Below are 20,982 nucleotides of genomic sequence, written 5' to 3' on the forward strand. Positions count from 1 at the left end.
GAAAAATGGAGTGTTTGCTGTGAGCCAGGGACCCAGCTGGGATCAAGGCAGACTTGGTCTGTCCCTTCATGGGGTTCACGGCCTTTAAACATTTCCCAGTGTCTTTCAGCAGTTTTCCCTCAAGATCCCTTTTTGCAGGCTTCCTGATGCTAACTGGGGTTTCTTTGCAGACTCTGCCATTCGTAGCGAGGTTGAGCTCCTCAATGGGCCCTGGACGGACTGTCGTCATAAAAGGAGAAGTAAATACAAACGCCAAAGGGTCAGTATCAGTAAGTGGCCGTAATAATGCAGCAGCTGCTGCGTGTCTCTCTTACAGCTGTAACCCTGTCAACAATCTCGTGAGGTGTAAGTCGGGCTAATGTCATAAGCTTCATTTGAAAAGTGAGACTGTTAAAGCCAGAGGAAGTTGGACTGCTGACAAGTAGTTGGTGGCACCTAGGCTTTTTGTGGCCAGACAGGAGGGTGGCATTTTTGTCCACGAGGCCCACCCTTGTAGAACTGCAGGGCAGCTCTGTGAGAGCAGATCACTTTTATTAGGGCTCGTTCCTTTTGCCATGGGTCTTATAAGATTCCTGCTTTTAGAACCTTTTCCAGAGGTGTTCAGAGTTCTGAAAGCTTGAAATGAGAGCTATTTCCTAGCAAGTAGTACACTTTGAAGAAGAACAGGGCACTTGTAAATGCTGAAAGACTTCCTGCTTGGAAGGACCCTATTCTTGAAGCAGACGTGATCCTTTGGGTCACTTGCTCTAACCGTTTAATTTCTTCCTGTAGCCTTAAACGTGGCTTTTAAAGTTCTTCGTATTTCTATTTTGCAAATAACATACTTATACCAACAGTATGCTGACTCGGAATTTTAAATGTCACCTCATCGGCATTCCTGGGTCCTTGTGTGTACATGTTTTGTGTAATCAGTTTAATTCTGATTGTTGAAATTGCAGAAACTGGACTCCTCTCTTCTACTTGGCTAATTAGTTTTTTAAAATTCTCTCAAAAGCTTTGCTGTTGATCTACTATCAGGAAAATCCAAGGATATTGCTCTCCACCTGAACCCACGCCTGAATGTTAAAGCATTTGTAAGAAATTCTTTTCTTCAGGAGTCCTGGGGAGAAGAAGAGAGAAATATTACCTGTTTCCCTTTTAGTCCTGGGATGTACTTTGAGGTGAGATGATTATCTTTTTTGAAAATAGGACAGGAAAAAGAATCCTGCGGGCAGGGGTAAGATGCAAGATAAATGGTCCATTTAAATTGAGTCCAACTTAATATGTGGCAATTGTGTGTGGCTTTTGTTTATTTGGAGATTTTGAATGCCGTCTTTTATAACGCAGATGATCAGCATAAACGGCCAAGCCAGTCGAGTGCCATGTTATTTGCGTTGGAATTATCTGACGTTTGTTTTCATAATGACCATTTCTGTGTAGCCCTATATTAGTTAATAGGAATTTCAACAGGAACCTTGTCTCAGGGCGGGAGTAGCGTGTTTAATCCTAAGTAGTCATGAGGAGGTAGGAGCCACGAGACTGCCGGTGCTATCCATCGTCTCGGTGACACACAGCTTAGGTGGCAGTACTCTCTTCCAGGCAGTCCTGTTTGTATATATTCAAAGAAAGACACATTTAGACCACCGGGACTTGAAGGCATGTAGTCCTGAGCCCCCGGAGATGCAAATATTCTAACACAGCCTCTCCCCAGATGTGCTTCTGGGTAGCCTCGCCATGTGGATGCTGCATGGTAGCGGCTGGGTGCCCTCACCAGCTTACGTGACTCACTGCTCATGTGGTCATTTAGGGTCACTGATTTCGGTCATGCTCCCCCAGCATTTTAAACTGTCACATGCTCTGGACCGTTGGAGCTCGCAAGACTCCTCAGAGTTGTTAGAAGCGTGAACATCAGGCTGAATAGAAGGTGGTGACTTGGCATTAATATTTATTCATAAGTTCCTGTCTAATGCAGTGCCCTGGTTTGGGGAGTGACAGACAGGAGCGAGCTCATCACAGGTTCCCTGGAAGTGGTGGGTACTCGTTTGGAATTCAGAAGGAGGTGTGGGGGTAAAGGTAATCTGGGTTTTCCAGATTTGGGGGATGATACAGACAAGTCACTGGAGGTGGGAAGGGCAGCACAGGGGTTGCTGACCAGGCGGCAGTCGGGGTGTGAAGGGTGACGTGGGTTCACTGGAGGGAGAGGTGGCTGCTCGGCAGGAAGCTGATCCTTGTGGTTGGTGACTGGAAACTCGTGACCTGTTTTTTGACCTACTTGAGGCCCAAGTTTGGGACTACTGTATTAAAATAAAAGAGGAAAACAACACATTCTCTTAAATAATCTTTTCCTTTTGTTAGTTTTCTACTTCAGGAGGAAGAGTAGTTGTCCTCATGTTGGATCATTGTTGTCAATTTTTTGGTAGAGATAGCTTTTTTCCAATAGCTTTAAACTCCTGCCTTTTTAATAGGCTTTCATTTGAGATTCTCAGATCTTTGCATTAAAGCCATTGCTCTGCTTTTAAATAGTATCTTCTGTTCCTTGGCATTTCAGATTCACTTATTAGTTCCAGCTGGAATCATTTAAAAAGTATCTTTCGGTTTTGTAATTTCATCTGTGAGCTCTTTATCAAATTCATGTTTTTAGGAGCTGTTCAGGTGGTTGAGGGATCTTGGTGTTCCACGTTTTCATGTATGTACTTTTCTTTTCTTTGTTTTGCAACAGTGTGTCCACTAGGCTGCCTGCCATTTCTCTTCCATTTGTAACATAAGGTGCTGGCTCTGCACTTGCTCTGACTTAGTCTAGAGAACTCTTTTCCCACTGCATCCGTCTAATGCCAGTTTGTTTTCCCTTCTGAGCATGAGGCTGTGTGTTTTGTGTTCTCTTGAGATTTTGTTAAATGTCTATCACCAAAGGTCCCTTCCACCTGGTTGAAACTGGGATTTCCACCATTGTTGTGGGCATATAATCCCCAGTTATGGCTATTTTCCCCAGTTCTCTGTATAGCCCTGCCACCTTCATCTGTGTCAGTTATTGCTGTTATCCATGGAATTTCTCCCTCTTCCTAATCTCCCCCAGCAGCCATTTCCACTAGTCCTAGCAAAAGAAATAAGACACTCAGTTGGCTGCTTTGCAGATCCAGATTTTGTGCCTCAGTCTGGCCTCCGGGGATGGAGGTGGGGAGTGCCGAGGAGAGCACAGTGTGGGTTCACCCAACTGGCCTGTGCAGTGTGGGTGGGAAACAAATGGTAGTCAGTGGCCAGACTGGCACCGGGAACGTGGTAGCAGAAGTAAGAGGTTTAGGTGTACGAGCGATTTAAAAGGATAGCAGTTAACTCTGAAGGGCTAACACCAGTGAGGACTCTGAACTGAATCTCTGCCAAAACTCACAGGTTCATAGAACACTGAGCTTTGAAGAGCTTTGGAGAAACAGACACGAGGTGCTGAGCTGGGATGGGAATCAGGGTCACCAAGCAGCTCTGCAATCCCTAGCAAGTGCCCTAAACTTCTGAGATTTCATATTGTCTGAGTTGCCCAAGACCCTAGAGTTTGAGGCAGCAAAGTGAGGATCCGAGCCCCTTGGTTCCCAGCCTGTGACTGGGAACCAGCTCTTCTGTGAACGAGTGTCACAGTCAGCCATTTTCTCCTTCCCAAGTGCCGGCGAGGAGGGTGGCTTGCCACTTCCCCAGGAGCACGGGGCAGGAGAGGGCGCATGCAGAGGACAGGAAGCCAGCAGGCCCTGGGGAGTGTGAGGGTCCAGGCACGTGAGAGTCACTTCCCGGAGTGGGACAAGGCAGAAAGTGCCACTACAGATACACGTTAGTCAGGTCCTGGAAACTGCAGCAGGGAGTCGGCGGTGGCAGGCTGGGAGAGGAAACCAAATGGTTTACTTTTTGACACGCCTGTTCGTGTGCAGGAAGGAAACTCTTAAGCCCAGGGGCACCACTAATGTTGTGTATACTTTCCTTCCAGATGATAATTTATTGTGATGTTAGAGAATTCAAGGTTGCAGTAAACGGTGTACACAGCCTGGAGTACAGACACAGATTTAAAGACCTGAGTCATATCGACACGCTGCAAATCGACGGCGATATCCACTTACTGGAAGTAAGGAGCTGGTAGCTGACAGGTGTGCTACAAACACTGAAATACACATGACTTCTGTAACACTGCCCTTGTTAAAATGCATCTTACTCTCATGATATGGTTTATATATGTTGTTAAAATGAGCTGAAGTCCTACTGGGTGTCCTCAGTCCATGTCACGCAGTGAGGCTTCGTCAAGCAAAAAGTGAGGCCATTTGAGGCAACAGCAGCTTATAGCCATTCTTAAAATAGGCCTTTCTGCTCTCCTGCACCCTGGCCGCCTCCTTTTTAAACCTACTTCACATTCAACAAGTGTTTACTAAGAGCCTGCTGTAACACAGTAGCCACCCTGCACGGAGCGCTTGCCTTTTGCCAGCACTGTGCTGGGAGCTGGGAGGACACAGTGGGGCACGTACGTTCCCTGTTCTGTTCAGCTCAGAACCTTCCGTGCTTTGCCACTGTGCCATTGTTTCTCCTCCATGCACTACGTAAACTCACCAGGCACTTAGAAGAATTATTCTATTAGATCATCACCTAAGGACACTATAGGCGACACCACTCTTCCTCCAGCACTGCCCTTCATACCCAGTGTTTGATCGTATCCTGTAATTGAGAGGATTGATGTTGACCTACATCTGGCAGTTTTCTTTAGCATAATAGCTAGCTCTTCTAGCTGTAAGCATTACCAAATAATTATCATTATGAGGTCTGAACACAGCACAAGATAGAGGCAAAAAACAAAGCAGAACGAACAAAACCAAATGGTGCTGAAATTAACTTGATGTCAGTCTCCAGGCCACTGATCTTCTGTACCAGTAACTGCTTATTTTAGAATATTGGAATTCAGGGTGACTCAGAGGTCTCCTCTGCACATACTCTATAGAAAGCTTAAGGTAGACGAGAGATGGATTCAATTTGTAAAATGTTTGCAGGTAACAAAGCAATGCCAAGATTAGACGTGATGACTGATCATAGAACAGGCCCATCCGAGACCAGTGAAGTAGAGAGAGGCCGTGTGTGTCTGTTGCTTGTCCGCACGCAGACCAGCACTGCCTCTCCTCTTCTAAGACGAGCCCGTCACCGTTAGTGACTGAGATCAAAACGCTGTTCTCCCTTCAGTGATTAAAATCAAACCTGTATCAGCAAGTTAAACTGTTGTTGCATTTCTGTAATTTTTTGTTATTCTTTGAAGTGAGTTGGCAGAAGTTCTTTGTAGAATCCTTACAGGTCAGATCTTGTCACAGGGAATTTCAAAGCCTTGGGAGTGGGAAGGTAAAAAGCTAGATCAGTCAGATCATTTTATATTAAATCACTGGGCTGAATTCTGCCAGGATTTGGGAATATTTTCACAACAGCTTTTGGTTAGGTATTATCTGTATCCCTATAGTGGAAGAAATACTATTACCAGTCTTACTTTTAAAAAGTACTCAGTGTAGAAACTTCTAGCACTTAATTCTTTTCCACCTTTTCATATTAATTTATTATGCTCAGTCTTGCCAAGCTAAAACAAACAAAAAAACACTGGTGGAGGAGAGGATGTTGGGAAAGCTGTAGAAGGCAAGAAGGATCTAGTATCCCCCAAGGGGTTTTTTTCCTCTGGAAAAGAACATCAGAGGGCCTGGCAGATGGTGGAAACTGTGGACCACTTAGGAAAAAAGAAAAGCCCACTTACCTTGTTTCCTGTAAGTCTTAAACATAGTTCATTTTCATTTTATGTGGATGATACTAAAAAGTCAGACCATTTCTTTGACAGAATAAATACAAAATCTTAAGATTTTTTTTGAAAAGACGCTATTAGCATTTATTAATGAATCCTGTTGAGATGTTTCATAAAGAGAAACACGCATTCCTAGCAAGCTCTGTCTCCAAACTGCACATCAGCCTTTCGCTTGTCACAATTCCACACTAAGTTTCTGTATTAAATTAGATCAAGGGCTTTCAGACTTGATTTTGAACACCAATGGAACAGTGCTTAGATGCCTTAAATTTTAAAAAGGGATAAATAAATAAATAAAATGCCTTAAACAAAATAAAGGCAGATTTGTTTACTTTTATTTGGGCCCTCACTTTGCAGCTTCATCATGACATAGTATAGAGATTAGAGAACTTCAAAGCTTTGAAAAAAAATCTGTTGTTTACTTTTTTCCTCATAAAAGTAATCCTTGTTTAACCACCAATAGAAATGTGAGCATTTCTAACCCTGAAGGGGCTCCTCCTTACCACCTGGTGTTTCTGAGCCCTCCTTATTTCTGGGAGCAGTCAGGTGTGGCTGTGTTATAAACAGCCTACTGCCTCCACCCCCCCGACCCCCAAAAGACTGAAGGATAAAGGAGAGACGATCATAGTCCAGAGTAGAAAATGCATTCCAGAACTACTCCCCTCCATGAGCACAAGCAAAAATTAAGACTGAAATGTCATCTACCCAAAATGAAAAGTAAAAGTCCAAATGGCTTTACAGTTGAAACCATTCTTGTTGGGTGCTGAATAACTCTCATTTTCTTGAAGTAAAGAGCTGCTTTGAGTGAAATCTCTGACACGGATACCACGTACAAAAGATAGTCCTTTACCAGGAAAGTTAAGGCTTTACAGTCTAAGTGGGGGTTAGCTTTGGGTGCTAAAATTAATCATGTATGTAATGGTAATAACATCACTCAGAAAAGACCATAATCGATGGTCTTAATTAAACAAACAGCAGTCTGTATAAAAATACCATGTATCATTCACTCTTTCTGTATATTCTGTACAACTGGCAGGAGAGGCTTATGTGGTAGCACAAACCAGGTGGGAAGTCCAAGTAGGTGTTAACGGCACCAAAAATAATATGGTCCTAAACACCCAAAATAAAAATATGAAAAAGTAAGTCTGACCTCTGAACAGTATGAAATACCAGAAACCAAGGTTTTAGAAGTAGCTCTGGAGCGGCTCTCCCAGGATAGTTTCCAGCTGCTGAACAGTCTTCTGGCACTGATGCTCCACCTCTTCACATTCATCTAAAAACAAAATCAAAATGAGTCAATCTTCCTGCCTCAGTTCTCAGAGCCTGGTTCTTCACATCTCGCATTCACTGGCCATCGGTCAGAAGAGAGAAATGATGCACAGTACTGAGGCGGAAGGCATCCTGGAAACCCCTCCTCTGCCTTCCTCCTTCCTGCCTTCTCTCCCTTCTTTCGGTCTAGGACTTGGGAAGCAGAATAAGACAGACCCCAAGAGAGTGGTGCACAAATGAAAATTCCAGATGCCTAGCGATGCCACTCTTTTTAGTAGTTCACACAGCCCCTCTCCCATGGAGGGAGGAAACAAAGGTGCAGGCACCTGGTTTTGGATCAGCAGTGAATCGCTAACGTGAAGGCATCTGTCTGCTCGCCTCCATCACCTCGCTGATAAGCTGCACTGTTATTTCTTCGGCTGCGTGGTGGCACAGTGTTCGTTCTGCCGTTGGTGCAGAACTGCACAAACCTGGACTTAAACCCCAGTTCCAGCTGCTGTCACACATTTTTATCAGCTAGATTACTTAATCTCTTAAAGCCTCTAGTTTTTTCCTTTATAAAAGGGGGATAACAGCATCATCCACATAGAGCACAGAGTAAGTGCTGGTCATGAACAGGCAGCCACCCCATTGCAGCCTTAGTGGCACTGGATGTTTTAGTATAATAACCCTGTATCTGTGGACCAAAATACTCAATCATAGACATGCATGAGGTTAAAGAAAAACAATATCATAGTCTGCACTGTCAGCAAAAAGCACAAAAGTAAAGACAGATTATGCTATAAACAAATCTCAAATGACAATGAGGCAGCCCCTGCGCAGAGTGCTGGAGACACGAGCTCATCACAGGCTAATATCCACGTGTGCATTCTCATTGGGCACATTCCCACAGAAGTTCACTCTATTTCTCAATAGTTTGGGAATTACCTTCCATCAATTCAGCTAAGAAAGGAATGGATTCTGGTAACAAGACGATATAATTCTCTCTTAGTTTTTCAGCCAGTGCCAGCACTGTAATCAGAGCAGCAAATCGAACCTGAAAGGGATAAAAAAGGTGAAGAATAATTTAAAAAAAACAAAAACTAGTATTCTTGGTATTACTTTATGATCTAACTAGAGATGAGCTCTGAATTTTAAACTGTTAACCTCACGTGAGTTTATTTCACTTTCTGGCCAACTTTCATCTTGGAATACCAGTTTGTTTAACAATTTGGGATCCGTCTATAATAGGGGCAACCTTATAAATCAGCGCTTTTCAATCTGTGTTCTAGAACTACAAGCCTTTCATGTGAATGTCTTTTTATAACATTTTTCTTAAACCAGTAAAAATGCCACCTGCAAATTCAAGTGTGTCATCAAATGTGACTGCACTGGAGCCACCGGCTGGCCTGGCCGCTGGTGATGCTGACCTGGCAGGACCGCGTCCCTGGCCACTGCAGGCAGGACTCCCGTCCTCAGGACCCTGACTGGGGTCACCGTGTGGTTGTGTGAGGGACCAGGCGCCGGCTCTAGCCGCACCCTCACCTCAGCCTGACTAAAAAACACACTCATTGTGTCATAAATGTCCTAGTTTTGGAACTTAAAAGATTGGAGTGTTGCTCACATGACTTGTCTATGACAAGGAATGCAACCAGTTGTTTGTTTCGTTAGTGATTCACTTTGAAACAAAAGCTATGTTAGTCTTCTTTCTGGTTTTGGGCAATTCTGGTAAATAATATTTGGATAGAGCAAAGTGAGTTGTTAAAAAAACGTTTGTTACTGCCTATGTTCAATCAGGATTTTCTTGATACTGTACAATCAAAACAACATATTATAAAACAACAAATTTAATGCTGCAACTTTGTAAGATCCTACAATTTAAAATTTGGGGGTTCCCTTCCATATATCTGTGAAGAAGAGTTAGCATAAGAAGAAGAAAAATATATTTTGTTAATTACATTTTACTTCCAAGATCTTTCAAACCAATCTAGAAAAAGAAAACCTTGGGCACTTTGATCCTTTCATGTGTAAAAAGGAAACTGAACTAGAAAAAATTAAAGTAATAACATTAATCTGAAAAAAAAATAAAATTTTGGGGTTCATCGAAACAGCCTCATTGTTTTCATTACTTCCTAATAAAGAAATGCTGTGAATTTCAACTAATAAATTTATTAACAAAATTCTGCTTCAGTCTGTTTGATCCACTGAGGTTCTAGTGTGATAATTAGCTTGAGGAATGGCGATTCATTGCTAGAACAGTTTGAAAACTTCCAAACTTCCGCTCATCCTCCCACCCCCACGTTAATGGGCATCAACCGCTAGCCCTTACCGTGCGTTACTCCACCAAGTCCTAAGCCTGAGATCGATACACAACAGGGATAATACTCTGCTCTAACTCAAAGGAATGTTCTGTAGACAAAGCATGCTGTCTCTGGGAGCACACTGACATTTAAATGGTGCATAAGAAACATGAGGAATTCAAGTCCTTTCAATATGTAAAAGTGTAAAGTATTTTAGTGCTCGTGTCTAGCACACCATGGGGGTGGGGGAGGACTGCCATCATTATTTACAAATGGCCTGTAAGTGAAAACCAAGTTTCTCAGCCCCAACCTTCTGCCTGACACAGCCGAACCCTGGTGCTAGAAGACACGCAGCAGTGCTGACCGGTGAGGCCCCAGGGAGAGCGCACAGCATCCCTGCTGGCACTGCGGCTCCTAACCTTGGGTGAGGAGTCCCTCATCTTCAGCAGGATCTGGTAGTTCAGTGGTTTCCAAAGCGAGTCGTCTGCCATGGCCACTGAGAACTGTGCAAGGCACGGGATCAGGTGCTTCGTCACCCGTTCCTGGAACTTCTCTTCTCCTCCAAGCCTGTTTTCCAGCTGTTAACAGTGAGACAAGGACTGAGCAACGGGTCTCACTGCTGTTTGAGAAAATACTCGATGTATATAGTACTTTACTACCCTTCCTGATATCAGCAGGCTCAAAAACCAAGGTGCTGTTTATTCTCAAAAACCAGGTACTGTTTGCTCTCGAGAGAGAGAGAGAGAAAGAGAGCAAATTTATTACCTTATAAAAACTTAAATGGAATCACAGCCCTTAGCATCATCCCTTTCCCCCTGCAGAACCTCTGAGAGGAGGGCAGCCAGACCCTGACACATTCTCAATGAACCCAGTTTTTAAGAATTAAAAACTTAACTAATATACCTTACATCATATCTCTTACTTGAAAAAATTTAAAGTAAAACTCGGTAAATGCCACTACAAAGATAAGTGATTAATACATCCATGAAAAATGAGAAGTCAACTTTGAAATAAAAATTTCATGAAAAGGAAAAAAACACCAGCAAACTGTGGTTCTGGTTGATATAAACCCTGCAGGCATGTAACACTGATGGCTTCCTTATCTTTTAACAGAAGATGATTCACTGGTTACCTGATCCACCAGGGGCATCATCAAGGCTTCTGCTCTCTCTCTACTTAGAAAATGCTGGGTGTCAAAGAGGAAGATTTTATATAAACAGTTCAGAATAAACTGCAGTAGCAAGCAGCACTTTTCAGGGTCACTTTCAGAGTCAAAAAACGCTTCATCTGTAGATAGGGGAGAGAAAATAATGGAAACAAAAATAACAAAAAAAGCTGAATTTCACAATTTAATCTCCAATGTTTAACTTCAAATCGCTATTAATAGAACTATAACCAGAAAGTTATTTCTAAAATGATCTAGAAATCACAATCAGGATGAAGGCAGAGCACAAATTAAATGGACGATCTCTCGGGGGAGTGATTTGTTCTTTCACAGTTGTTAAGATTCCTGGTTATTAAGATTGCTTAGTTTGGCAAGTGGACTGCTTATTAGCATTAAAAAATAATCCAATCGGGCTTCCCTGGTGGCGCAGTGGTTGAGAGTCTGCCTGCCAATGCAGGGGACACGGGTTCGTGCCCCGGTCCGGGAGGATCCCACATGCTGCGGAGCGGCTGGGCCCGTGAGCCGTGGCCGCTGAGCCTGCGCGTCTGGTGCCTGTGCTCCGCAACGGGAGAGGCCACAACAGTGAGAGGCCCGCGTATCGCAAAAAAAAACCCCAAAAAACAAAAAAACAATCTTAATGTTTTAGAGTTACTTCCCAACACAGGACTGCCCATTTATTCTTCCTCCCAAGTGAGTCAATTAATAACATGCTAAAACGCTTCAGTGTCTGGCAACTGACTATAAAGAATTCACCTTCCTTATATGTACTGCATCTTGTGTAAGGTGCACAGAGCAAGTGTGCCAACTGACCTGGAGTCAGCTACCTACCTGTTTTGGAGATGTTCACCTGGTTCAAGGTGTCAGCGAAAGGCTTCACTAAGTGGCCAGCAAACAGGGTAAAAAGCCCTTTCAGTTTTTCAGCAATGCAATCTGCCAAGTTGTAAAATGTCAACAGTCTGTCCTTTGGGGCATCCTCTGTTTTAGCCCAATCAAACAGCTAAAAAGACAAAGTAGCATTAGTTTCTTCTTCAGATCTTATAACTGATACGTGAGTAAAAGGAGAAGTAGAGGAAAAGAGCTCACCTTGAAGAACAGGGGTCTGAATGTGACCTCAGAAAGTTTTACAACCATGGCCATGAGACAGTCAATGATGTAATTTTCCGTTTTTCCAATTTCCTCCAGATCATTCTGAAAACAGAAGAGCTGATTTGTTAGCCAGAGTAGTGACATCTAGCCCTCACTTTGGCAAGTACAACAGGTCTGAGTCAGGTGAGAAGTTTAGGACGGGGGGTCGGGGTGGGGGAAACACGCCTACCTCAGAGTGCTGGGCGCGGAAGTCCAGGGCCTCCAGGAAGAACGTGGTGAGCTGGGGCTGGTGGGAGGCGAGCTCCTCCTTCCTCATCACCCCAATGTGCTCACGCAAGACACTCATAAATGGGCCCATGAGATTCTGAAAACACAGTCAAGAGACACGCCAATTGTTAATATTCCTCTAGTTCATTAATGCATTTATAATGGAATTAAACCACCATATTCTTCTTTAAGTGAAAATCTAAACATTTCAGTACCACATCTCCCTCCTCCAAAGTCTAATACCCAGTACGATCTAACCTTCCAGTTCTTCTCAATCTGCTTGTATGTCTTGTTGATGGCTGGCAGTAAGACTCGGGGTGACAGCGTGGTAGCCAGGGTCTTTTTAAGGGATGTGAGATGGACATTAGCCTGGGAGGCAGGAGCTATTTCACTAGTGATTTTCTCCAAGTGAATCACCTGTAGGAATATAACAACAACCATCAAGGCCACCATGGGTCCTCGCCGGGAGCATCTGTCTACACACTTACAGAAAGTCCTGGTAAGGATGGAAAAGCCAGTCCAAACGCTGGTGACTGGGAAAGCTCAGTGCACTCACTATCAACACAGGATTCCTTTTAATGCCAACCCCGAATGTTAAAATAAAATAAATAAAAATAAATATTTATTTGTAGTATTTAATATAAATTAAATAGATAAAAATGGACAGATGCCTCTTTCCAAGAGGGAGTCAGGGATGCAGGCAGATGGTGGAAGGCAGGACACAGAGCACCCAGAACGACGATCTTAGAGAACAGGAATCCGGGGCCCATGAGGAGAGAGAGTCACGTTCTCCTTTGCTAAAGAATCTAGAAAGCTCCTCAGATGCAGAGGTCCCTTTCTATAAGAAGTCTACCTTCAAGGCCTGGCTGGAGAGTATGTGGATCGGTTAAGTCATCTGCATCACGGCACTTAAGGCTCCTAACCTCGTGAACGGCCAGTGATCAATGCAACAGCATGGGGTGGGGCGGGAGGCCACTCTCGGGCATTTGCATTCCGTCGGAAATGCCACCAGCCCACCGTCTGGACTGCAACACAGGCATTCCGCTCGGACAGATGCCTCAGGGATAAGAAACCTTCACGTGAGGAACTAAGTGGGCATGCCTGTTTCTACAAGAAGCTCTACCAGACCAAGGCCAAGGAGCTCACGGGGGGGAAAGCAATAAAATACATCCTGCAAAGTCAAAAAAGAGAAGAGCCTCATGACAAAGTGACACCCATACCAACGTCACGACTGAACAGGAGGGATGATGGCAGTGAAAAAGGGACACATTCACTAAAAACAAGCACCTCTTTTCAGAAATAAGAATCTTCCTGCCAAACGCAAAACGTCAAGCACAAATAAAATGATCAAATCTGTAAGCTTTCCCCTTCCCCCCCTGCAGTCACCAGCTCACCTGCAACAAGACACCTTCCAGGTAGGGGCTGATGAAGTGCGGCAGGGTCTCAGCCACCTTCTGCAGGGCCACCAGGGCGCTGAGCAGGTAGACCTCGCCCGAGGCCAGGTCGCGGGTGCGCCTCATGGTTGTCAGCAATGGCGGCATCAGGCTGGAAAGAAAGGGCACAAGTTTCTTTGAGGAGAACGGAGCAGAAGTCACTCTGAAAAAATCCAAAGGACCGTGTCCGTTACATCTCTGACGTCCCACAAAACGTCTACACGGTTTATGTGACCGAGAGCGAGAGCTCTCCCAGTGCCCACAGTACTGACACAACGTCACCTTAAAGCATAACGCCACCTTGCAGTTTAACACTTGCTGCGTGTCGGGCAAGAAAGCCCTGCACGCACTGCCCCGCGGGCATCCTGTGAGGTTGGCGCTACCTCGGTTTGTAGACGGCAGAGCTCTAACAGGCTGCGTAACCCTGGCGAGCTGGCGAGGCTGCACGCTGGCAAACACCAGAGCCAACGAGAGAGCCAGGAGCGGCCACTTCTGGCGCGGCCAGCACCTCGCAGCTGTGGCCCAACCGGCTGGGCCCCTCTACGAAGCAGCGTTGTCACCTACTGCTTCCGAGGGACGCTGGTCAAAGGGGAGCAAAAACTGGGGGACAATACGCATCAGGTAAACGAGAATGGTATTATTTTCCAGTTGGAAGAAAAGGTCACTTCTCTAACTAATTTTATGAAACTTCTACTGACACTCGGGAAAAAGTCACGAAGGTTTTTCTTTTCCAGCTGATACCAGAAACCTCGTGCGGTGGTCTTGTGTCCGGTCCCCTCGACATACCTGGGGAGCTGAGGGATGGCCAGGGCTTCCAGCGTGGAGATCACCTCGGCCACACACAGCAGGGCACCCCCCAGGACGTTCTTCTCCTCCTTTGTTCCTAGAGCAATCAGCCTCACGGCGGTGTTCAGCACAGGGACAAAAGGCTCTGGATTTTCTGCACCAAAATTCTTGCATAAAAGCTTTAAGGTGTATAAAGCTGTCTGTCTGTTTATTGGTTGTTCTTCTAATGTCTTTCTTTTATGCTTCACCATGGCCACAAGGACTGGGACCAGTTCCAGGAAATGGTAAACCTGAAAAAGACAGCCAAACTTCCCAAATAATTAAAGCCGCAAACAAGATGCTAGTCCTTTTCTCCATTTTTACTGCTTGAGACTGCCTAAATGGAGATCAGACCAAGACGTCCTACGCCACACGATTAAACACAAGCGACCTTTTCTCCATCTGCTTTATTTACCAATAAATGGACGCATGTGCTTGCGACCAATTCTGTATTTACATAAAGCACCCTACCCGTGTGGAGTGAAAGAGGATTAGAATTGTGCTAGTTAAGGCAACATATGGTCCGTATTAAGCAAGAATACTGCTAGGGTGCAGTTCCACTCTAAGAGCTCTTATAACACGTATATACATGGCTCCTATCAGAATTAGCATCACATTTTAAACACACACACATCACAGCACTGTATTTGGATAATAATATACTTATTTAAATTGTACCACTGGAGAAACTTCAAGCAGTTAAATGCAGCTCTGATAAAGCAAAGAATGGGAAATGGGTCTGTAGCACAGTCTTGACTTACAATTTTCTTCTTCCAGGAAGTTTTCTGCTGCAGTTTGTTGTTCAAAAGATCCAAAGCTTTCCGGCGAACAGACGGCAGTGGGTTCTCCAGCAGCCCTCTGATCACAGGGATGAAGGTTTCTGTGGGCAGCAAGGCATTGACCTACACAGCAGTTTTACATTTAACAAAAAAGGAAAATAAAAAATACAAAAGGAAGATGACTCATTTAAGACAGACTTCCATTCGCTGCACACCTTCTAGGTACGAGGCATTTTCACTCACTATCTAGTTGTTGCACTAACCTTTTAGGGAGGCATTACTAACCACGTTTATCAAACAAACAACAACAAAAGGATGCTCACGCTAAGTGAACTGCTCAATGCCATGGAGCTAAGCAATTCAGCTAGATCTTAAACAGTGGTCTTGGCCAGTGATTTTACTGATGAACTAGAAACTCCTCTGAATAGGTATCTTTTATTCCACTTGAATAAAGTGAACATTATATAGCAGGACTTGAATCAATATTTAAAGCATCATATTTATTGAGGCACATATTCTCATAATTGGTAGGGAAACAACTGTTTTCCAGATAAAATGATCTCCAGTCATCAAGAGATTCTTTTCCAAGAAAAATCTGGGCTGCTTTCTGTTAAGCTATTGCTAAGTTTACTCTTAAAGTAAAACTTTCTGTTAAATAACTTTATAATGACATTGAACAGCAACAAAACACAGAAGACAGGGAGAAATAAACACCCACCTTGTCCAGCATGTCATAAGCTTTACTGAGGAGTGCTCGCCAAAACTTCCCAGTGAGCTTGTCCGCGTTTCTTTCCATGGACTGTGCTACAGCATTAATGTAGCCAAGAACCATTTCTAGCAACCTGAAACACAGGAGACCCATAAGAGAGTCTTGTGTACTATTCTTCCAGCTTTTTGATTAAAAGTTTGAAATTATTTCCAAATACGAATTTTAAAAAGTAACATACCTCTGTTCAAGGCCTGTCAACACCTGAGGACCGCCACTTTCAACTACCTAATTTTTAAAGAAGGCATCATTAGAACAATGTGACAGCCGATGATGAAAAATCATTTGAAGTGCAACGAAACATCGGAGACCGACCAACTCACTCCCCAGTGTTTTCTGACATTACAATTTAATCAGGTCCAGATCACCCCTGTCATACTGTAATAACTCCATTTCCCTTAATTTAATTAGTCCTTTCACTTATTTTGATTACATTCTGTAGATATTCATACTATCTGTAAAGTACTACAAGGATTCAGAAAAATACAGCAAACGATTAACACCTATTAGTTTTCTGAAGTGCTAGTCTTTCATTAGCCCATATCTAATTTTAAGATATTAAACTTAAGGACACAGCTGTAGTCCCCTCTGTATCGTTCCCTAATCCCAATCTCCTTCCACCCCAAGCCCCACAAACTTGAATCTGTGGCTGACTGTTATCAAAGAGTAGGTATCAGCCGGCAACATGCTTTCTTGATTATATTAGACTGTTGAGATCTATCTATGGTAACTTATGTTGTTCTAGTTCATTCATTTTAAATGCACACAGTATTCCTCTCCATGTACCACGACTTATTTATTCATTCCCCTCTCTTGGTAGATATTTAGTTTTATGGCCCTTTTTTCCCCCTTTAGTAACAGTGCTAAAAAAGAACTTTTCTCCTTGAGCATCTAGGCAAGTTTTCGTAGAGAAAGGAAACTGCCAGACAGCAGGGGTGAGCATCTTCACTTTGAATGGACACTGCCCTGCACTTTCTGAAGTGGCTGTACCAACTCCTGCTACCCATCACTGTACAGAAATGACTGTGTCCCCCCAGCTTTGCCGCTTCTTGTATTAACAACTTTAAACTTCCTGCCAGTTTGATAACAGCATGGAGGTATCCTCTATAATCTGAATTTTCCTTCTTACTAGGGAGGTTGTTCCGTCACATTGGCCATTTGTGATTCCTCTTCAATGAATTCATATTCTTTGCCAGTTGTTCTAATGGAAACGGATGCTTCTTGATTTATAAATATTTATAAATAGCAATACCCTTCTTTTAGTCTGTGGCTTTCTTTTCATTTTGTTTATGGTGGCTTTTGGTTGAAGTTCTTAAGAAATTCTTTTCCACCCTCCAGTTACAACGATGTTTTTCCCTTGGTTTTCTTCTCAACGTGCTAAGTACTTCTCTTCACACTGAAGTTTTTAATCCACCTAAAACTGTCTTTTGTTTATATATGAGATCAGTCTTTCTTCCCCTCACTTGGAAAACAAACCGTGCCAGCTCTAGTTCTTGGACATTTTTCTCTCCCCACTGCCATGTGGTGCTACCAGCCATGGAGCACGTTTCTTACATCGCATGGGTGTGTCTGCCTGATGTCCAGTCACACTGATCCACCCACGTGCTTGGGAAGCACCACCATCCTCGGCAAGCCTGCTTGACACAGAGCAATGTCTACACTGATCACTCTCAAGTGAGCTTGCTGAGCTAATTACCAGTTCTACAAGTTCATCAATTCTCTTTTTTTCTGATTCTTACACTTCTTTTGCTGAGTAGGAATAGTGACAGAGGGCACCTTTGTTCCAGACTTTAACAGGCACATGTTAATGTCTCATCATGAAGTGTGCTGTAAACCACAGGCTTCTGACGGATGTCTTTATCAGGCCGAGGAGTTCTGTCCATCTCACAATGGTGAGGATTATTTTTCTGAAATCACGAATAAGCGCTGGATTCACTAAATTCTTTCTCTAAATATTTCAATGATCATAGGTTTCCCCCTGGATCTGTTCATGCATTGTATCAGAAACAGAATACAGATATTTGCATGCTCAGCCATTCTTACGTTCCTGGTCATGACCCTGGATCCTCCTTTCTGTTTCTTTATTTCTTCATTTTGTTTCTGTATTTCCTTCTTTCTCTCTCTAGTTTAAAGTTTAGCACACAAACAGAAAGGTGCACAAATCATGTGTGTAGAGTTCACTATACTTGGGTAAAGAAACAGCATGTTATCAGCACCTCAGAATCCCTCTCCTACTTGACCCTGCCCTTTCCTCCTTCCCAAAGACAGACACTGTCATTACGTCTAAAACCACAGGTGTGTTCTGCCTGTTTCTGAACTTCATACAACCGGAATCACAGGATGCACTCCTGTGTCTGCCTTCTCTCCTTTGATGTTATGCTGATGAGAGTCACCAGATGGCTGTGTGTCACTGAGGTTCACCCACGTCCAGCTATGACGAGACGCTCTGTCCACTCCACTGATGATGGACACTTGGGTTGTGGCCAGTTCTGGGCACCATGAACAATGCTACCACAAACATTCTTGTCGATGTCTTTTGGTGCACATGTTCACACACTTCTGCGGGTATACACCACTTGAGAACAGAACTGCTGAGCCACAGGGTTCACGTATATACAGTCTTAGTAGATCGTGCCCAATGGGTGTTCATGTTGAGGTGAAGGGCACTATCTGTTTCTATTACAGGCATGCCTCACGTTTTCATGAGAGACTTGCCAAGCTGTTTTTACTAGCCTAAAACACAGTTCCTTCAGAAAAAGCAAACACATTTAAAGAACATCTCACCTTTCTGATAAAATTATTGGAAGCCAGGAGCTGAGACATGAAGGACACTGACAAAAACTTAAAATGCCGCAGCTGCTTGCTAGTGTGAGCATCTATGTTAAAAACCTGGAGCATTTCTTCTTGTGATTCGCTCTTGTAAGATACTGATATGGGAAGGGTTTCTGAAAAAGAGCAACAAAACAAGTGTCCTCACTCATCTTCGACCTGATTCTTTGGTATATAGGTACAGACATAATGAGCAGGGTAATTTGAATTTGAATTCAAATTTGAATCCCACATTCAAATGCATACAATTTTTAGAGAGAAATTTGTTACTCTGTTATACACATAATATACAATATGTATGTTATTATACATATGCACGTGTATATATAATTTGTTATACCCAGTTCTTCCTCTTCTAAACCAGTGAAAGATAGGAGTATATTTACCAAGAAAGTACCCAAACAGCCCTGAGAATAGAGTATGTAAGACAAATCCAAACAAACAAAAAACAAACAAATAGAAAACAAAGATACTGCAAAAGGAGTCTGAACTGGCTCCATGCCCCATTTCCAAAGCTGCAGAGACATTTACTTTCATGGCCCACAACAGGCTAAAGGAGGGTCATCCCTTGCCTTCAACATTTAACTCTAAAAGCTGCAGATGTCTGTCCTAAAACTCTGTAGAATCCCACATTCAAATGTATCAAATATGAAAGGGGTTGGGGTGCCATGGCTGGTGGTCCGTGGTGGGCCACTTAAAAACCACCGTCCTAGAGAGTGACTCAGAATGAAGGCTTCGTCCTCAGCACGTCACCACACACAGCTCACCGGCGCCTCGCAGCTCTGTCCCTCCCAAACCCGGCCAAGCAGGGCAGACAAAGTAAATGACCGGTCACCCAGACAACAGTCCCTGTGGAGTCTTCAGACCCTGTTTTTTTTTTTTTTTTGGGTACGCGGGCCTCTCACTGTTGTGGCCTCTCCCGTTGCAGAGCTCAGGCTCTGGACACGCAGGCTCAGCAGCCATGGCTCACGGGCCCAGCCGCTCCGCGGCATGTGGGATCCTCCCGGACCGGGGCACGAACCCGTGTCCCCTGCATCGGCAGGCGGACTCTCAGCCACAGCACCACCAGGGAAGCCCAGACCCTGCTTTCCAATGTACCTCACTGTTCTGCTCCAAAGGGCGGAGAACTAAGAACAGTCAACACGCCAGCCCTTTCTTAAGCCAACCTCATTGGTGCTGCAATTAGTGGAATTTTCTTCGAGACCCCTACGTGGTAAAATTTTCAGATTTAGTTACCACTGCTGTGGTACCTGTTTTGTTTTTCTTCTTATAAAGGTCTTCACGGGAACTCCCTGGTGGGCCAGCCGTTAGGACTCTGCGCTTTCACTGTCGTGGCCCAGGTTCAATCCCTGGTTGGGGAACTAAGATCCCTCAAGCCACACGGCATGGACAAAAAAAAAAAAAGCTTCACATTTTAAGGGGAAACTAAGATACAGCTAGTAAGATGCTGCTAACTTGCTATCACTTTACCATCAATTCATCCCAGACACTTGGAACACTCCACAGCCCACACATCAGCACAGAGGCACGGAGGTCTGAAAGCCAACATGTGAGGAACAGCAAGCAGAAATCCCACTTACTGTTTTCCATAAACATTTGAGAAGGTAACAACTGTATGCCCGAATAAAAATTACTAACTTACTTAAAAAAAAATCCTTCTAGGGCTTCCCTGATGGCGCAGTGGTTGAGAGTCCGCCTGCCGATGCAGGGGACACGGGTTTGTGCCTGCCCCGGTCCGGGAAGATCCCACATGTCGCGGAGCGGCTGGGCCCGTGAGCCTTAGCCGCTGAGCCTGCACGTCCGGAGCCTGTGCTCCGCAATGGGAGAGGCCACAACAGTGAGAGGCCCGCGTACCGCAAAAAAAAAAAAAAAATCCTTTTAAAGACGCACCATGGGTTCTGAAGACAAGCTGCGTTACCTTCTGCCTCTCTCAAGCTTCCAGATTAAACAGTAATTAACATCGGACTTAATGCCCACCTTCTTTTTCCTCTGGCAGCTTCATTAAGTACTCAAGGATATTCATCAAGCTTTGGATCTGATGCTGGACACTAAATTCACAACAGACTGAAATCCAAAATTCAGTGTCTGCCTCTAAAATAGCATCCTGTGTAGAGGAGAGAAATAGGTCATAAACTGTACCACTCAAATTTATGTTACTTAGTAAGTACAAATAAGGGAAACGTTTTAAAAATACTTCTTAGCACACAAAGCCACTCCACGCTGTTCCTTATGGTCACGTGTATGACCAGAGGAATCAGGTACTGAGCTTCCTACATAAAAAAGCCAATTTATGAGAATTATGAGGCATAATTCCAGGATAAACTGCATTATGATATCTGGCAGAAATGAACATATTACTTTACTTGGAGTAGGTTCTAGATCTATTCCTGGATCCCACGTCTAAGAAGCCATTTAAAAACAGCCCTGGACGTGTAACTTCTGCCCTCATCTCTCTTCAAAACAGGGCTCTTCAAAACTGTCACCTGCATCTCACTGACTTCAGTGACA

The 20,982-nt window shown here is 43.9% G+C and overlaps 2 protein-coding genes across 5 annotated transcripts in view; one reads left to right on the plus strand and one right to left on the minus strand.

The window, feature by feature from the left end:
- The window catches only part of LGALS8 (galectin 8), a 29,921-nt gene extending 24,710 nt beyond the window's left edge, over positions 1-5,211 (plus strand). For 2 of the 4 annotated variants that reach the window (XM_060108217.1, XM_060108235.1), the window contains 4 exons: positions 171-259; positions 995-1,160; positions 3,947-4,081; positions 4,992-5,211. In XM_060108217.1, the coding sequence (XP_059964200.1) occupies positions 171-259; positions 995-1,160; positions 3,947-4,081; positions 4,992-5,015 (414 nt within the window). In that variant the 3' untranslated portion in view covers positions 5,016-5,211. Of the gene's footprint in view, positions 1-170; positions 260-994; positions 1,161-3,946 lie in introns of all 4 variants that reach the window. The other 2 variants (XM_060108243.1, XM_060108225.1) reach the window with 1 other exon arrangement.
- A 628-nt stretch (positions 5,212-5,839) lies between these two features.
- The window catches only part of HEATR1 (HEAT repeat containing 1), a 49,175-nt gene continuing 34,032 nt past the window's right edge, over positions 5,840-20,982 (minus strand). Inside the window, exons 31-45 of the mRNA XM_060108204.1 lie at positions 20,452-20,578; positions 18,430-18,590; positions 15,827-15,873; positions 15,598-15,721; positions 14,862-15,002; positions 14,062-14,351; positions 13,237-13,387; positions 12,101-12,259; positions 11,805-11,939; positions 11,573-11,677; positions 11,318-11,486; positions 10,457-10,611; positions 9,744-9,902; positions 7,973-8,081; positions 5,840-7,049 (exon numbers count right to left, since the gene is read on the minus strand). Coding sequence (XP_059964187.1) covers positions 6,961-7,049; positions 7,973-8,081; positions 9,744-9,902; positions 10,457-10,611; positions 11,318-11,486; positions 11,573-11,677; positions 11,805-11,939; positions 12,101-12,259; positions 13,237-13,387; positions 14,062-14,351; positions 14,862-15,002; positions 15,598-15,721; positions 15,827-15,873; positions 18,430-18,590; positions 20,452-20,578 — 2,121 coding nt within the window. The 3' untranslated portion in view covers positions 5,840-6,960. The remainder of the gene's footprint in view (positions 7,050-7,972; positions 8,082-9,743; positions 9,903-10,456; positions 10,612-11,317; positions 11,487-11,572; positions 11,678-11,804; positions 11,940-12,100; positions 12,260-13,236; positions 13,388-14,061; positions 14,352-14,861; positions 15,003-15,597; positions 15,722-15,826; positions 15,874-18,429; positions 18,591-20,451; positions 20,579-20,982) is intronic.

Source organism: Mesoplodon densirostris, chromosome 1, assembly GCF_025265405.1.
Source record: "Mesoplodon densirostris isolate mMesDen1 chromosome 1, mMesDen1 primary haplotype, whole genome shotgun sequence".
Taxonomy (NCBI): Eukaryota; Metazoa; Chordata; class Mammalia; order Artiodactyla; family Ziphiidae; genus Mesoplodon; species Mesoplodon densirostris.